General features: G+C 43.0%; 1 protein-coding gene across 2 annotated transcripts; it reads right to left on the bottom strand.

Moving 5' to 3' along the window:
- Positions 1-235: 235 nt before the first annotated feature.
- On the bottom strand, positions 236-16,597 carry LOC109909180 (tumor necrosis factor receptor superfamily member 19-like). Of its 2 annotated transcripts, none has more exons than XM_020508182.2 (10): positions 16,013-16,597; positions 15,486-15,576; positions 15,029-15,142; positions 10,779-10,957; positions 10,532-10,617; positions 5,228-5,392; positions 4,946-5,071; positions 4,675-4,777; positions 2,520-2,824; positions 236-1,657 (listed from the first exon to the last, which is right to left on the bottom strand). In XM_020508182.2, exons 2-10 carry the CDS (start codon positions 15,549-15,551, stop codon positions 1,653-1,655), a joined length of 1,149 nt encoding a protein of 382 aa, XP_020363771.1. In that variant the 5' UTR covers positions 15,552-15,576; positions 16,013-16,597; the 3' UTR covers positions 236-1,652. The 2 variants fall into 2 exon arrangements, with proteins under 2 accessions (XP_020363771.1, XP_020363770.1); XM_020508181.2 differs by having other exon boundaries at positions 4,904-5,071; positions 16,013-16,546.
- Positions 16,598-16,895: the final 298 nt, after the last annotated feature.

The following is a 16,895-nucleotide window of genomic DNA, read 5'->3' as shown; positions in this document are numbered from 1 at the left end:
AAGCTTTATTTTCATCACTTGTATGTATCTTGTTCTGAACCAAATCCAATCATATTATTTTGGGGGAAGTAATATGTTGAGTTTCAGAAAGAGACCCCACTGTATATTGAAGTGAATGTAGTATGTGTGATGTAGTGATGATTGCAGGTTGTCTGAGGTCCTTGGTGTAGGATTTAAGATGGGCCATTTCAGTGCTATTCACTAGAGATATTTGAACAACAATCAAGATCGCATAGTTTGTCTTGTTGAAGTGGTTTATTTACAAATATGGACAATTATATCAAATTAAATGTAATTGTGGAAGTGTATAAAAAAATTATGCACAACCACCAATACTGCAACTGAAAAAAACAGGCATATTTGCCACTAGTCAGTCATGTCTACGTTACAAAAATATTGACCTATTTTCTATTTTACAAGATCTACAACCAATTTGATATCACACACAAACATTCCTCATTGTTCTTCAGGATCGGTGGGTCCCCTGCGGGACAGTTGAGCTAACGTAGGCTAATGCGATTAGCATAAGGTTGTAAGTAACAAGAACAATGGACATAGACATATCTGATATTGGCAGAAAGCTTAAGTTCTTGTTAATCTAACTGCACTGTCCAATTTACAGTAGCTATTACAGTGGAAGAATACCATGCTATTGTTTGAGGAGAGTGCACAGTATTAAACATGAAAAGTTATTAATAAACTAATTAGGCACATTTGGACAGTCTTGATACAACATTTTGAACAGAAATGCAATGGTTCATTGGATCAGTACAAAAACTTTGCCCGGTACACTGCTGCCATCTAGTGGCCTAAATCTAAATTGCACCCAGGCTGGAATAATAATTTAGCCTTTCTCTGCATTTCAAAGATGATGGTACAAAAAAAAGTTGGTTTTGTCTTTGTATTATCTTTTACCAGATCTAATGTGTTATATTCTCCTACAATCCTTTCACATTTCCACAAACTCCAAAGTGTTTCCTTTCAAATGGTACCAAGAAAATGCATATCCTTGCTTCAGGGCCTGAGCTACAGGCAGTTAGATTTGGGTCTGTCAATTTAGGCAAAATTTGGGAAAAAAAGGGTCCAATCCTTAAAAGGTCTTATTCAGTATTATCTAGACTGTCTTCAATGTGCACCAGAAATCACAGACGTCCGTTTTGACGTGCTTCTCTTAGGCCCTTTAAGGAGACGTTGTCAGTTATTAAGACACACCAATAGTCACACTGCCAGATCTGTGATACTGTTGCTGCTAGTCACCTACATAAGTAGATGTAAGACATTCTTAAGCAGACATCAGAAACAAAGGGGATGGCTTCTATTTACTTTGTACCAGTCAACAGTCATTTTGTCATCATTTGAACTTCATTATATCAGCCTCTGGCCCGGCAACATCGCGTTGTGCATAGATTTCTTTTCAGTCTCTGCTCTTGTGCTTTATTTTACAGTGAAGTGCTTTTGTTTGCATTTATTTACATAGTCGCTTCAGATGCGTGACGGAAGGCCGTGGGTCACAAGCCGCTTGAAAGAGATTGTGTGCCACACACTATTTTGAAATTGGTGTGTGGGCTAATGTAATCTGAAACAGGATCATTCTGGACTGTTTTCCGGTCCAGGGTGGTTCAAGGGTGGAACGCGAGCCAACTAAATCCATGTCATCCTGGAAAAAGAAAGAGTGGAGAAAAGCACACACGGTCATTAGTAATCTATCTACCTAACACAGGCCAGGCAGGGACCGAGTCAGTTAAAACAATATCATCAGAAAGCTTGGCTAGGATTGCGGCCTGGCCCTATCTTTGCTTCCAGTTTCCATGGACACCACTGTCCCTGCCGATCAAAGGGTGTGCAACAGTTATGGTAAAATAAGTGTGTGTGTGTGTGTTTGAACTAGGCTGTTAGGACACAGAATGTCTTCTCTGTCCTGACGCCTCTGTGTTGTAGCCTCTGTGTTGTAAGTTTCTACATGACTGCTTTGCTGGGGCTTCTGCTGCTCTGCTCTGAGCTCATTCCCACTCACTGGATTCCATCAGTTCAGGCAGTCTGCTCTGGTTCTGAAGCTCCATTTGGCAGATACACTGAAGCTTTTTCCATAAATAGCGTGTATCTGTTTTAATGGACCATTTCTTATCAGTTCCATTTCATATTAATCCGGTGGGAACCTGCTATGCAGAAGAATTCTAAATAGTTTTTGAGGGGAAGGAGAAGCAGTGATGTTTCTTTACAGCACATTCCTTTCATGGCATAGTTTACCTAAGGCCTTTAGTTTCCTGAGCTTAATAGTGTTTGCACTTGCATTCTTTCCTCTTTTCTTAACACAGTGAAGAATAGTATGTTACTGAGTTTGTTAATCGCTCATTGGCTTGGCTCATGTATAATTACTGGGAAAGCTTACCCTACTGTAAGTGAGCATTTTAAGTATGTTATATACCAAGCATCGCTCAATTTCAAACTGTATGTACACAGAGGACCATTCTGTCTGTGTCTGCATTAAAGGTCATACAGTACAGCAAGACACCACTGACCTTCCAGTGAAGATGGCTGCTGCTTTGGAAGGAGGACCTCTGTCAAGGAACCAGTCTTCTCCTGGCTCTGATCAGTTGGTTTCTCCTGTGTGTCCTCACTTAACGTGCACCCCTCTTCCTCTTTCTCCTCGCCCTCCTCGCACCTCTCTGTGGGTTCTGGGTTGCAGCGGGGCGATCCCAAGCTCTCGACACAGTCGGGGTTCTGCATGAGTGGCCATGTCTCGCCAGCCTCTCTGGAGATGCAGGGCTCTGGATGGGCTTTCAGATAGGCCAGGACGTTCTCCTCACAAGGGTTTATGCTGCATCTGTAGGGGAAAATGGAGGCTGTGTCAGCAGCATAAATCTCTCCCATTCCTAGCAATAATGATCCAACCACAGTCCCAGGGAGGCACTTCTCTGACAGTAATCTCCCAAACAGACCCAAAGTTAACACCATAACAAGACTGTTGTTGGCCTTGTCTGTGTTTCTCTTCCTGTTCTGAACCAGAGGTGTGTAAAGGAATGCTGTTTGGTTTTGCAAACATTATCCACCACAGCAATGGTTATCTGTCTGTCTGTCTGTCTGTCTGTTCTGTCTGTCTGTCTGTCTGTCTGTCTGTCTGTCCTGTCTGTCTGTCTGTCTGTCTGTCTGTCTGTCTGTCTGTCTGTCTGTCTGTCTGTCTGTCTGTCTGTTCTGTCTGTCTGTCTGTCTGTCTGTCTGTCTGTCTGTCTGTCTGTCTGTCTGTCTGTCTGTCTGTCTGTCTGTCTGTCTGTCTGTCTTCTGTCTGTCTGTCTGTCTGTCTGTCTGTCTGTCTGTCTGTCTGTCTGTCTGTCTGTCTGTCTGTCTGTCTGTCTGTCTGTCTGTCTGTCTGTCTGTCCTGTCTGTCTGTCTGTCCTGTCTGTCTGTCTGTCTGTCTGTCTGTCTGTCTGTCTGTCTGTCTGTCTGTCTGTCTGTCTGTCTGTCTGTCTGTCTGTCTGTCTGTCTGTCTGTCTGTCTGTCGGTCTGTCCTGTCTGTCTGTCTGTCTGTCTGTCTGTCTGTCTGTCTGTCTGTCTGTCTGTCCTGTCTGTCTGTCTGTCTGTCTGTCTGTCTGTCTGTCTGTCTGTCTGTCCTGTCTGTCTGTCTGTCTGTCTTCTGTCTGTCTGTCTGTCTGTCTGTCTGTCTGTCTGTCTGTCTGTCTGTCTGTCTGTCTGTCTGTCTGTCTGTCTTGTCTGTCTGTCTGTCTGTCTGTCTGTCTGTCTGTCTGTCTGTCTGTCCCTGTCTGTCTGTCTGTCTGTCTGTCTGTCTGTCTGTCTGTCTGTCTGTCTGTCTGTCTGTCTGTCTGTCTGTCTGTCTGTCTGTCTGTCTGTCTGTCTGTCTGTCTGTCTGTCTGTCTGTCTGTCTGTCTGTCTGTCTGTCTGTCTGTCTGTCTGTCTGTCTGTCTGTCTGTCTGTCTGTCTGTCTGTCTGTCTGTCTGTCTGTCTGTCTGTCTGTCTGTCTGTCTGTCTGTCTGTCTGTCTGTCTGTCTGTCTGTCTGTCTGTCTGTCTGTCTGTCTGTCTGTCTGTCTGTCTGTCTGTCTGTCTGTCTGTCTGTCTGTCTGTCTGTCTGTCTGTCTGTCTGTCTGTCTGTCTGTCTGTCTGTCTGTCTGTCTGTCTGTCTGTCTGTCTGTCTGTCTGTCTGTCTGTCTGTCTGTCTGTCTGTCTGTCTGTCTGTCTGTCTGTCTGTCTGTCTGTCTGTTCTGTCTGTCTGTCTGTCTGTCTGTCTGTCTGTCTGTCTGTCTGTCTGTCTGTCTGTCTGTCTGTCTTGTCTGTCTGTCTGTCTGTCTGTCTGTCTGTCTGTCTGTCTGTCTGTCTGTCTGTCTGTCTGTCTGTCTGTCTGTCTGTCTGTCTGTCTGTCTGTCTGTCTGTCTGTCTGTCTGTCTGTCTGTCTGTCTGTCTGTCTGTCTGTCTGTCTGTCTGTCTGTCTACACTTCTAGGTCTTTCTGGGATTCCAGGAGACATGATGTCAAACAATATCAGTTGCTGTGCTTGTTACCTGTTCTTCTGACTGTCATATCTGGGCATCCATGTACTAAAATAGATGGTGATTTTTGTTGATGAATTGTGTTGAACAATGTTAAGTGATGTTGATTGGTGGTTAATTAATGTTGGTTGATGGTTTTGAGTGGAGGCGAGTGGTGTTGTGTCATGGTCCTCACCCCTCGTTGAGGCTGATCTGGGACTGGAAGGGGCTGGTGTCTCTGCTCCGGCCCAGACTGCAGATTTCATCACAGCACAGGGAGGGGATCAAGTGCACTGGGCCTGGAAATCACACAGGAATAACCGTGTGACCGACCACCAACCATTAGAACGCATGGATGACCTGGCCAAGAAGCCTCAGCATACAGTAATGCCAGTACCATAGTGATAAAGTCAAAGACTCCATACCACTTGATGTGCTTGTAGAAGCCCACCAGTAATTGGACCTACCACAGGTGTGGCCTGGCCCATGGTGACATTGGCAGCATGGGCGCTGAGGGAAGTCATGGAGCTTCCGTCGGTCCAGGCAGGACAACTCTGCTCCACTGTACGGACCATCCTGGGACCTTAGAGATGCTGAAGCAAAAATACACTTTCATAATGGAGACCCCAAACAAGTGCAAGATAGCAGCTGCTATATTTAAATAGCAAAGCCACCTGTTGGTCCGAATGCTACACTGAGATTTCCACACCATTGTAATGACTTCTTTCAAATTCAAGTTGGTCACTTACCGCTGGGCTTCTTCTCCAGCAGCTGTCTCTTGAAGTAGATGACACAGAGGATGAGCAGGGCCAGCAGCACGGTGGCCAGAGCGCTGCAGATGACTGCTGCCAGAGCCATGTCCCGAGGGCTGGTCACCACCGGGGGGATGGGAACCAGGTTCACCCGCCCGCTGCCTGCAGGGGCAGAGATAGAGACGGGGAGAGAGAGAAGGTCAATATGAGCATCAAACGTCACCACTGCAGTTCTTCTGACATAATAACATCGGAAATTACAGTAGAATTTGTAAAACGTTCAATTAAATAAAACATTTCAATTGTATAGTTTTAGAACGACTATATTTTAGAGTCGACTGTGTCATGTCTTTGTCTGACCTTGGTAGTACTATCTGGCCATATTGTAAACAAGTATTTTTCTACACCTGAATTGTGTCCATTCTAGGTTTATGTTTATTACTGGCATGTAGTAGCTGTCTTTGACCCACTGAGTCCTCCAAGGAGACAGGCTCAAAGGAGAATGTCTGGAGTAAATCCCCCCCCCCCCTCCGGAGGATGAGTTATTGCCGTCAGTCATCCCCCCACCCCAAGGCCCTCTCATGCCAGTCACACAGCCCCATCATTATGTGTAGTCTGGCCAGACGTTTGAAACAAGCCTGGTGTGTGTGTGTGTGTGTTTATCCCATGACTGCAACTGCTGCCATTGTCTAGGATCCCCACCGCCAAACTGTTCACACACTCTCACATTAAGGGACCTGGCCTTGAGGACAGCTTCTCATTAAACACTTTCCCACGGATATGGAACATCAGGGCTTAATGTGCTAGATGTCATAACAAATTAGACACAATCTCCTTATGCTAAATGAAGGTTCAATGACTAAAATGTCATTGTAATGATTCGGATATCGGATATAACTATCTGCTTAATTCCTCAACAAAGCAAACAAACTTTGTTGAGGAATAATTTCGTACATGACGGATGTCTAGTCACAAGGCAAACATGTGCAATAAGTCCACTGATATTATTTTAAAAAGCAACAGAAGTATGATTGTATTATCTGTGATTAAAATTTTTGGTCAATATTACTTACCCTCATCACAATTACATTCTTATAGAATTTAAAGTGAGTCAAGAGCTGTGCATAGTTGATGTGTAGGTTTACATAGAGAGCAAAATTCCTAAAGTAATACTACACCTACTATGACAAAGTGACTGGCTACCCGCCCCCTATAGAGAAAATAGTGATTATGTGAGATCTGTTTAATATATTTTTTGTTTGAAAAATATTTTTCAATAGGCCCCTTCAATCACTGTTTGCTTTTTAGTACATTAATCATAAAACAAAGTGGGTTTGGTCTTTTCAAATTCAAGAGCTTTGTTATGCAATGTAAACATTACTTTAGCCTTGGAAAAGGATTTATATTCCAGCGGGATAGAGGATAGGGGATAAGGGTATTTGTACATTCCATCTGAGGAAGAAAAAAATCCCAAACTGCCGGTGAAGCTTAAAATTTCAGTTTGACCCGGTGGCAAAATAAATAAGCATTTAAATATATATTGTAAACAAACAGGTGATAATGGCTTATTAAAACAAGATTAGGACGTTTCAGGAGAGATAGGTCTTCAAAACAATTTTGACAGGAGTGCACTGCTCAGATCAAGGCAAATACATAAATTACACTAGACAGTTTATATAGTGGAATATAACTTGATATATATTGAGATGATTTTGTGAGGATACGGTAACATTCTCCACTAAATCAAACAACTTTAAAGAAAATCTTTGAATGTCCTTCCTATCCATCTTTTGGAAAGTCCTCTATCAAAGTAACCCAAAATTACTTGCTGAAAGATTTTGACTGAACACCTACACCCATGCTTAACCAAGCAAGGTACATCCTTTTCTCACCATGGTGCAGAAAACCTCTAAGACTTTTTCTTCCACTGTACAGTTGTGGAAACCCCATGTCATGGCCGTCTGATCCAGCCAGCCCTCCCACTCCCCTCCGCAGCCAGCTGTCTCCCCCACACCCCCAGCCCAGTGGCAGCTCTTATCACTCCCAGACAGCTGTCTCCCCCACACCCCCAGCCCAGTGGCAGCTCTTATCACTCCCAGACAGCTGCAGCAAACACAGATTAAGGCTGACCCATTGAGGAGACCTCACCTGCCGATCGTATCAACCCACCGCACTCTGCCAATAAACTGCTTGTTTTGATACATGCTCTCCTCTCTCCCTGTTGACTTTTGGGAATGCCAAACTTAAAGCCATGCATGGCCTTGTGTATGACAGGCCACAAAGAGACGGGGAACCACCAACCCACTGGCACAGACGTCTAGTTCAATGTCTAGTTTTGATTTACATTTGATTGAGTAGTCAACTAACGTGAATTCAATTTGAAATCAACAAAAAAATTCACCTTGTCATTAGATTTAGGTTAAGAAATCAGAAATTCTCTTATGTTGATTACTTTGTTCAAATCCTACCAGTTTTCCACATTGATTCAACATCATCATGTGAATTGTTTGGTTGAAATGATGTGGAAACAACATTGATTTAACCAGTTTTTGCCCAGTGGGAAGTATGAATGGCCCCTTCTGAAAACTAATGGTGACCCCATCCACATTCATCACCTGTGAAACTGGAATGACTTCCCATTGCCAAAGAGGTATGAGCCCTCCACAACCAAGAGTTTGCATTTTTGACTAAACAGACTTTCCTATCATAAATACACCCAACACCCCTTTTAGTGTTGCAAGAAAAACAAACTAGCATTGCCATGGGGTTGTGGGTTTGTACATTTACATGGATACTAGATTACGGCAGTGGTGAGGCGCTTTGCTGCTCTGAGCATAAACACTTTACTCATGTCAATTCTTAATTTTTTATTTTACCTTTATATAGGCAAGTCAGTTAAGAACAAATTCTTATTTACAATGACGGCCTACCCCGGACAATCGCAGACAACGCTGGGCCAATAATGACGCCTCTTGCACCGAGAGGCAGTGCCTTAGACCGCTGCGCCACTCGGGAGTCCTGATTGGCTCTTGAGTGATTTTAAGGGTTGACCGCACTCATTTGTCTTGTGTTGGTTTTCAACTCAATCTAGATAACTCTGTGCATGCTGCTAACACTACTTTTTTTTTTACAGTCAGTGGTCAGGAGACATGACACGGACCTTTGAAGTTAGGAAAGTAGAAGTAGAAGAAATTAAATACTGAGATAAAGTTGTCTGAATGTAACAAGTTGAGAGAAATGAGGATGGATATTAGTCGGGTCATGAGTTTTCGGGTCTTGAGTAGCCCTGACCACAGGCCCTATCTCTAGGAAAAGTATTACAGTTGCATGAAGAGGTGATAAGAGTCTGCATTTTGCTTCAATCAAAATTGGACTGACTTCCTTTTGTGTATGCTGTGAAATCCTGGTTTGAGATACAAGTGTCTAAAAATATTTCTCTGAACTGTTAAGCTTCCATCTTAAATAAGAAGCAATGATTATTGGTTTGGTAATAGAAAAAACGGACTAAATTCCCATATGACCTTGGCGTAAATCTGTTTGGAATGAGTAAAAATGGCGAAACGGTTCTGGAGCTGGGGATTGGGGGGTGCTACGGTCGGCCTCTCCAGACAACTTTTCCAGCTCTACCGTGAACAGAAGAAACTCCTGCAGATGAAATATATTAAAGCAACTGAAGGAACCCATAAAACACAATCTAATTTTTACTCTGCCCCAGAAACTGTCCAGGAGACTGAAGTGCGTTAAGATTTACGGCCTCCTCCAAAAGCGGCCTCCCTGCACAGCTGCAGCTTCGCCCCGAGCCAGTGTAGCCTATTATAATGATCTGCCCTTTAAGTTTTCACCACCCTACACAAGATAACACTAGAGGAAGAGAGATCAAGGCTTTCAAACATTTGGAAGACTCCCTGTAGTAACTACCAGCTCTGCTCTCTCTGGGAGACAATGGCCATTTTGATTCATGGGCTTCTGCATTCAAAATGGCAAGCCAGACAGCCAGCCAAACATACAGACATGCATAACTTAGATGTCCCAAGGCCCATGTTCAGGGTGATTTCATATGGTCAAGTCATATGTAGATCCTATCTAGACAAATACTGCATGTTTTACAGTTATTGCTTGAAAATAAATATTTATTGTCCTATCCAAAAATGGTAGTAAAACAAGCTCATTCTGAGGGTGTGACACAGATTTACATACTAAATGTAAGTAGATTTTTTTTTCCATCGCCAGAAAGAGCAAATGTAAACTCAGTTTGTGAGTTCAAGTTGTCTGATATCCTGGAGACGTTTTCATTTATCTAACAGAGGGGTGCTAGACCTAGCTGGATACACACACGCTGCCAAACCTTCTCAAGGAACAGCTGCGGCCTCCACAAGCATCAGGAAGTCACACTCATTTACCAAAGGTATAAGTTAGCTAGCCCACTCTCTCTGTGTGAGTGCCGAAAATCATAAGGTTATACTTAATCACTGGTAATGGCTGGAAAAAGGTGGCTAATGAGATGTAGTAGTGTCCTACTGGAATTCAATCCGCTGCTTTGTGAACAAAAAACCCTTTATGAAATGCTTAATAGACCTCCGTGGATACATACTAGCAAATTACACGACAAAGTTTAAGAATTTTACTGTACATGATGTGACACTACACTCTCTTATTTCATTCAAGACCTAACTAAAGAAGCATGATGTAATGCAATCATTTCCACACTATTATTTAGAAACATTGAAGCTCCTTTTTGTCTTGAAATATGTGGATGGAGATGCTTTTACTTAAGATAAGAGGTTTTCCGCAGTCCCTGAGAATGGAGCGATGATAGTGGGTCTTATTGTCGCAGCTAAAATAATCCAGTTCTGGCAAGACCGACTGTTATGCTAGCAGTATCCATTTCAACATTTATGGGCCTACTTGTAAAACTAAGCATTTATTTGGGCATAGTTGGCTGGCTCAATGAGAATTTACTGAATGAACAGTGATTTTCTCCACCCATTGGGGTTGTGGTTCTGATTACTCTAAGGGCCTTGTGCTGGCATGTTTTAGATGAAGGTATGTGCTTTGTTATGGCATTATGGCCTGACATGTTTTTGGGGTATTGGCTGTACTTTTAGCCTGGAGTTCAATAGTTTTAATTAATGATGTTCTCAACTTCTCATTCAAGCTACGGATATTCCTTATTTTGCCTGTAATTTCACTGGCTACATTCCTTGGCCTGATGTGAATGGTTCAACTTAATGAGAACTTTTACTCAGAGGTTTTTCTGATGTTACACAACTTCCAGTAAAGGAAGAGAAAGTAAGTCCTCACAGTGTGGTTCATATGGAGGTGGAGGGTCCCCACATGGTATGCACTCCATATCTTGGAATCCGCTCAGCTTAGTTTTCCTGTAAAACCTGTTAAACACAACATAGCATTGGATTATTATGAAATATGTTTAATTGATTGTGTGCAGTAACGAACCAATACTTTGACCATTTATCTGTAGTAACTGAGTAGTAGTACACTGGTAGTAGAAGTAGAGTAGTTGTTGTAAGTGATTAAGCCCCTCCCTCACCCGGGCAGACAGTCTCCGCACACAGCATTTCTGGTGGTGGAACAGTTGCCCTTCTGGAAGCGGTTGTTCAGGCCACAGTCCAGGCAGGGCTTGCACTTCTGCAGGCTCCTATCTTCTTTGAAGCGGCTGCTTCTGCAGGGCACACACCGGGCATCCTCTCCATAACCAAAGCCACATTCCTGGAGGGATTAACAGGAGAAACCCTCTGGGTGAGAGGTGGGGCTGGGGGCAGCTGGAAAAAGGCTCTGAATTATTTCTTTTTATTGAACCTTTATTTAACCAGGCAAGTCAGTTAAGAACAAATTCTTATTTACAATGACGGCCTACCAAAAGGCAAAAGGCATCCTGCGGGGGACGGGGGACGGGATTAAAAATCTAATCAAAAATACAACATAAATATAGGACAAAACACACATCACAACAAGAGAGACAACACAACACTACATAAAGAGAGACCTAAGACAACAACAAAGCAAAGCAGCAACACATGACAACACAGCATGGTTTCAACACAACATGGTAGCAACACAACATGGTAGCAACACAAAACACAGTACAAATATTATTGGGCACAGTTAACAGCACAAAGAAGGTAGAGACAACAATACATCACACAAAGCATCCACAACTGTCAGTAAGAGTGTCCATGATTGAGTCTTTGAATGAAGAGAATGAGATAAAACTGTCCAGTATGAGTATTGGTTTCAGCTCGTTCCAGTCGCTAGCTGCAGCGAACTGAAAAGAGGAGCGAGTGAGTTCTTTGGGGATCTTTAACAGAATGTGTCTGGCAGAATGGGTGTTGTATGTGGAGGATAACCAGGGTGTCTAGAATTAAAGAATGATCTTGGCTTCCAAGATCATAAGGTAACATCTTACACTGGCAATAATCTCCCTGACTCTCAGAATCAATGCATGACCTTCCGCAACAGGATCCAGAATGGCCGGGTATTTCAAAGATAAAGGCCCTCGGGGACAACCACTGTTGTATTATTGGAAGTATATTGCTGGGTTTATGTATGACTGGTTCTTTCTGGAACAACTCAGTGAGTGTCCTGGTGATTGAGAGGCCAGTGTATGTAGGCAACGCTTCAGTTAGATATGGGGCAGGGATTATGGAGAGGTGCACAAGATTAAGAAGTTGAATACCTCTCCTGGTCCTACAATGGGTACTGCACTTAAAAAGCACAGCATCTATTAATGAATGAGTGATCTAATATGGAATCAGCTCAGTCATACTTAAACCTCTATAGCGAATCTAAGATGGAAAATATTACTGGACCCATATTAGATATACAGTATTATCACCCTGTATATATTATCTATATAACATGAGTATATCTGTTTACTATTGGATTAATGGGTACACCTCATAAAATGGGGACAAGAGAATATAGCCTATTCTGTTTTGACCAAAAATGTATAATGGGGTGTATGTAGTAAGTCTAATGTTAATGCAATCCCTATTCAATGTTATATAGTATTTATTTGGCACACAGAGGCTGGCAAACTTGTTTTCCTGTGGTCATAGGAACATTTACATTCCTGCTGATCATCGCATCCCACGCCAAGTAAAAGGACTGTGCTGGAATGACATCAGTCATTGTGTTATCTGCAGCAGCTGCCCCCGTCCACTATTAAACCACTGTTGCCATACTGCATTCCCAGACCAGGCTGACTGATGGAGGGGGGGCTCATATATCATTAACGTGAAGGTGAGATTCAAACAGGGCACTTCTCTCCTTGACCTTGTCACGTTTCACCGCCTGGGCATGCAGTCGCACCAGAATGTGGGCAGACTGGCTAAGAAAATGTTAAAAAGTGAGGCAAAGATGGGATCCCGTGATGGCCCCACAGAGTCGGGGCAGAAGACAGAGGAATTTAGCCATTTCAGCTAAACACATATAAGACGACATTGGACCTTGGCTCTGGCCGGAGGAAGGCTATGACAGGACTGCAGCTGTTGTTGTGTGATCTCCATATAAGGACCTTCACACCAGCAGAGCAGGGAACAGTGGAAAGATGAGAGACAGAGTGAGACAGAAAGAGGGAAGGGAGATGATGACAACGGAGAGAAGGAAATAAAGTTAAAATTTTGATTCATGGAGGATGGTGAACCCTGGAGCCTGGGTTTCTCCTAGTGCACGCCATGGAAGGCTAGCTGCTGCAAAGCAGTCAGAGCAGAGCTGTTTAGAGTGGTTTTGGACAGAGGAGCGTCGTCCAACTTCCAGATGAAGGGGTCTTAAGAGGATTGATCCCCACAAAGCTGGGCGCTGGCACACTGTTCATGTGGCACTGCATGGCAGTAGATGGGGCTGCCATGTACACAGGCCAGGGCACAGAACAAAAGGAGCACTCAGCCAACTTGTCCCCTCTCCACCCAGGCAGAGCTGTAACATCCCGGAATGATCTAATTCAGTCCTTTGTCTCTGGTAATTGGATGGAAACACCTTCTTTTTTTTTTACAATAAAGATGCTGTCAAGGTATCCCATCTTTGGATGCAGCCAGGAATCACATAATGCCATCTAATGTTCTCCACACACTGCCACACTCTTTCAATGTCTAGTGTCTACAAATCAAAGACATGTTGCCTCTTTGCCAGTGGCTTAATGCAGTTCCCAACTTGCATGCACTATACGTGGGGCAGTCACTCCTATGTGTACTGTATGTACTATGTGTACTGTATGTACTGTGTGTACTGTATGTATATATGGTTTGGAATCGTATATTTGCGCAAATGTGACGAAATGCTGGATGAAAGACAAGGCGAGGACTTCTGTATTTTTCGAGGATTTAATAGAAAGAAACCAGAGTTGTGTGATTCTCAGAAGAGCTCGCAACAATCTGACCCTCAAGGCCAGGAAGCTTGTTAAATACCATCCCTGGTCAAAACATTAATCAAGATTGTTGTTGAGACCACTTGGGTCAGAGTGAATGGTATATTAGCTATCTCGGTCATTTGAAACCACTGGTGGCTGAATTTACAGAATGTAGTTCTTAACAGTATGTATGTTTGATATGAGGACAAAAAACAAAGCAACCCTTGCTAGCTATTAAGTTATGTTATGTTGATGAAAATGACAAATATCAGATCATTTTAATAAAATACTTCCCTGATGCTTTGGTGGTTCCCTGAACGAAGACCTAATTGATGTTTGTGATGTTACTTTACAACAATACAGGCAGACATCCAGAAGATGGTATAATCACATTCCATATGTCTCTATGGCAGCCACACAGCATTATTAGAGCCTCCCTCCACTGTGAGATGGCTTCCCGCTACCACTTAGAATGAATGAGGCAGCCAATTATTAACCAGGACCCCCAGGGTGTCTAGCATTCATGACTGTTGAACTGGCAGAGAAACATGGGGCCCACTGAAGCGTACCACCACTGACTGCATGTCTGTGTGTAACAAGATAAAAGGCAACTTGGTAGAAATGTATGTGTGCAACAGATGATACGAGAGGGCAATTTAGTATAAGATGGAAGGTTTTTTACCTGTGCTTAGCAGAGCACATGTTGAAGTGGTAGGAGGAAAAGCATTGCTAAACTAACTTGCTTATGGCCTCCCAACCCGTTTCTACACAGCCCACACAGAGCACCATGTCTTTGGCAAGAATAGTGATTAAAGGCATTCCCCTCTCACTGTACAGCAAGTTTATGCATGGTTTCCTTCAAACAATGGAGACAATAACTTGGACAGGGAACTTGGGGAAAAACAATGGAATCCATTCAGCAACAGAGGGTCGAAGTATGGGTGTGACTGATTAAAGAGCGGTTGGTGTTCTACAAAAGTCATTTGGCCCTTTTCTCCATGAAACAGAGGAAGTCATAAATAACCTCAGTCCCCTGGATAATATTCACTATTCTAAACACTGGAATCCATTCTATTGATGAACGCAGGTCTTTCCCAAAAAAGATCTTTTTTAAATTTTTTACCAAGTGTATATCTTATCCAGAGGTTATTCAGGTTTATGAAGTTCCAACATGATTTAAGTGATCTGTTAGTATCCAGTTTTATCATGGTTTCACTCTTTTTCATTTTTATAGATCAAGGTTTCCTTTCAACTGTGATGAAACATGCTATAAACTTGTTCAACTGAGGTGTAATCATCTGGACTACATTTCCTACATATTTTTTAAGTCTGTATGTAAAGTGCAGTACATTTAAGGGCACTCTTAAGAAGAACATAATATGTTGATGTCTAAGTTTTACTGTCTATATAGGGTATATTACTAGGCTTCAGACCTTTGATAGCTCCTGTCCCGCGTCGCACTGCTTGCAGGGTTTACAGTTCCCAAGCTGATCCTTGTACTCCTGTTCTCTGCATTCACTGGTCTCCTCCTCCGCCGTTACAGGAACCTGAGAGGGAATAATCATTTGATACTGAGCAGCTAGGGATTCCTGCGTTTCATCACGCCTTTCATCAGTAAGAGATAATGTGAACCGAGTCCAGCGCGGGCGTAATCCCCCTACAATAGTGCCACTATTTCACCCACTGGCTTTTACTCCTCAAACTATGGAGACTACTATATCTGTCCGTCCACACATTGATGTCCTGCCAGATCTGACAACACTAACTTAGAATGGAGACTGTTACAAAGGCTATTATACCTGGACATTACAGATCACAGATCAGACTATAAATGGCCTGTCAAAAGCCTGATATCACACTAGTTGGGTAAATTCAATGCAGAACACTTACCAGAGATGAGTATATTACATGAAATGTCAGTAGAAGTAACCAGGTTTGACCAAACATCCAGGCCATTTTGAGGGGCTACTGTGGAATGAGTCTGGAAAAGAGAGAGATATAGAATGAAGATGAGAATTTCTACTCTGTTCAACAACAACAAAAAACATAAAGGAATATTGTGGAACCTTGTATTGGTGTCAAAAAGACCAATGTATGGCCAGTGAAAATTAGTACAATAATCATGAGTAGGTACATATTTGTTCTCAGCCACTTTCCCACAAACAGGTAGACATAGTGACCAATCACAACATACCGGTTTTGTAACAACTATTGTGGAACATTGTAACAATGTTTTTGATGAGATAGTTTATATATTCAGCGAGGACAATGATGCGATGTCATGCGTCAAAACCGGCCAGGGCTATGACAGAATTATCTTATCAAAAGTCAAAACATTTATGTTAATAGTTTCAGTTTGTTGAATGTCTCAAAATCATATAGGCTACAAAACAACTGCAGCCCTCTGTACGCTTTACCTGGTATGTGCTGCTGTAGTCTGATCGGTTCTTTAGTTATCCCTTCCTTTAGTTATCCCTTCCTTGGCTGTAGTTTGAGACAGATATCCACTCCTATGCGTTCTGCATAGGGCTCCAGACCATTCCAGCCATGCGATGTGCTCTCTGCCCGGCTGCGCTGCTCCAGTCCAGAGGAATCCCCGGATTGAAGACAAAATCAGCGTGGAGATCAAAGGCAGGGGATGGCTGCGATCTAAAACATGTAATCTGATCTCTGATCGGCCTCTAGGCCTACATCAAAGCGCAATCACAGGGCGGACACTAGAGCTACAAACAGGTCATTATGATCGCATGACAATAACCTCACAATTCGATACAATTGCATGCAAGACAGAGGGATCATTAAAGTGGAAATGCAAAGAGTTTGTAAAGTGCAAGGCGTCGAGATCTGGTTGTGTTGTTATTCCACTTCCAGGGCCGCCTCCCTCTGTGCGATCCCCGGTCTGTTTGTTTGGTTTATCTGAGGGCTCGCTGTTTGATGCCAAGCTTGGGTTTGAAGTTGAGCACAGCCCTCAACATTCCCTTTCATCTCAATGAGCTGCAGATGCCATGACGTCACTCTGCTGTTCTGGGATTGGTCGGGCCGACTGTCTGCAGCTTTTAGAGAGGAAACCAGCCACAAAGTTAACAATCTGAAAGAGGCTGAGAGCAAGCAAACTGTCTCTACTTTATGGTGGTCAATTTGGATAAGATAGGCTGCAGTAGCTACCCTTTATGTTTGGAGTTTATAAAGGGTTTATAACCAGCTTATTTTTAACTAGGCAAGTCAGTTATGAACAAATTCTTATTTTCAATGACAGCCTAGGAACAGTGGGTTAACTGCCTGTTCAGGGGCAGAACGACA

This window comes from Oncorhynchus kisutch, linkage group LG18, assembly GCF_002021735.2.
Source record: "Oncorhynchus kisutch isolate 150728-3 linkage group LG18, Okis_V2, whole genome shotgun sequence".
Classification (NCBI taxonomy): Eukaryota; Metazoa; Chordata; class Actinopteri; order Salmoniformes; family Salmonidae; genus Oncorhynchus; species Oncorhynchus kisutch.
The sequence above is the reverse complement of the archived record's forward strand: the minus strand, read 5'-3'. Positions and strand labels throughout refer to the sequence as shown.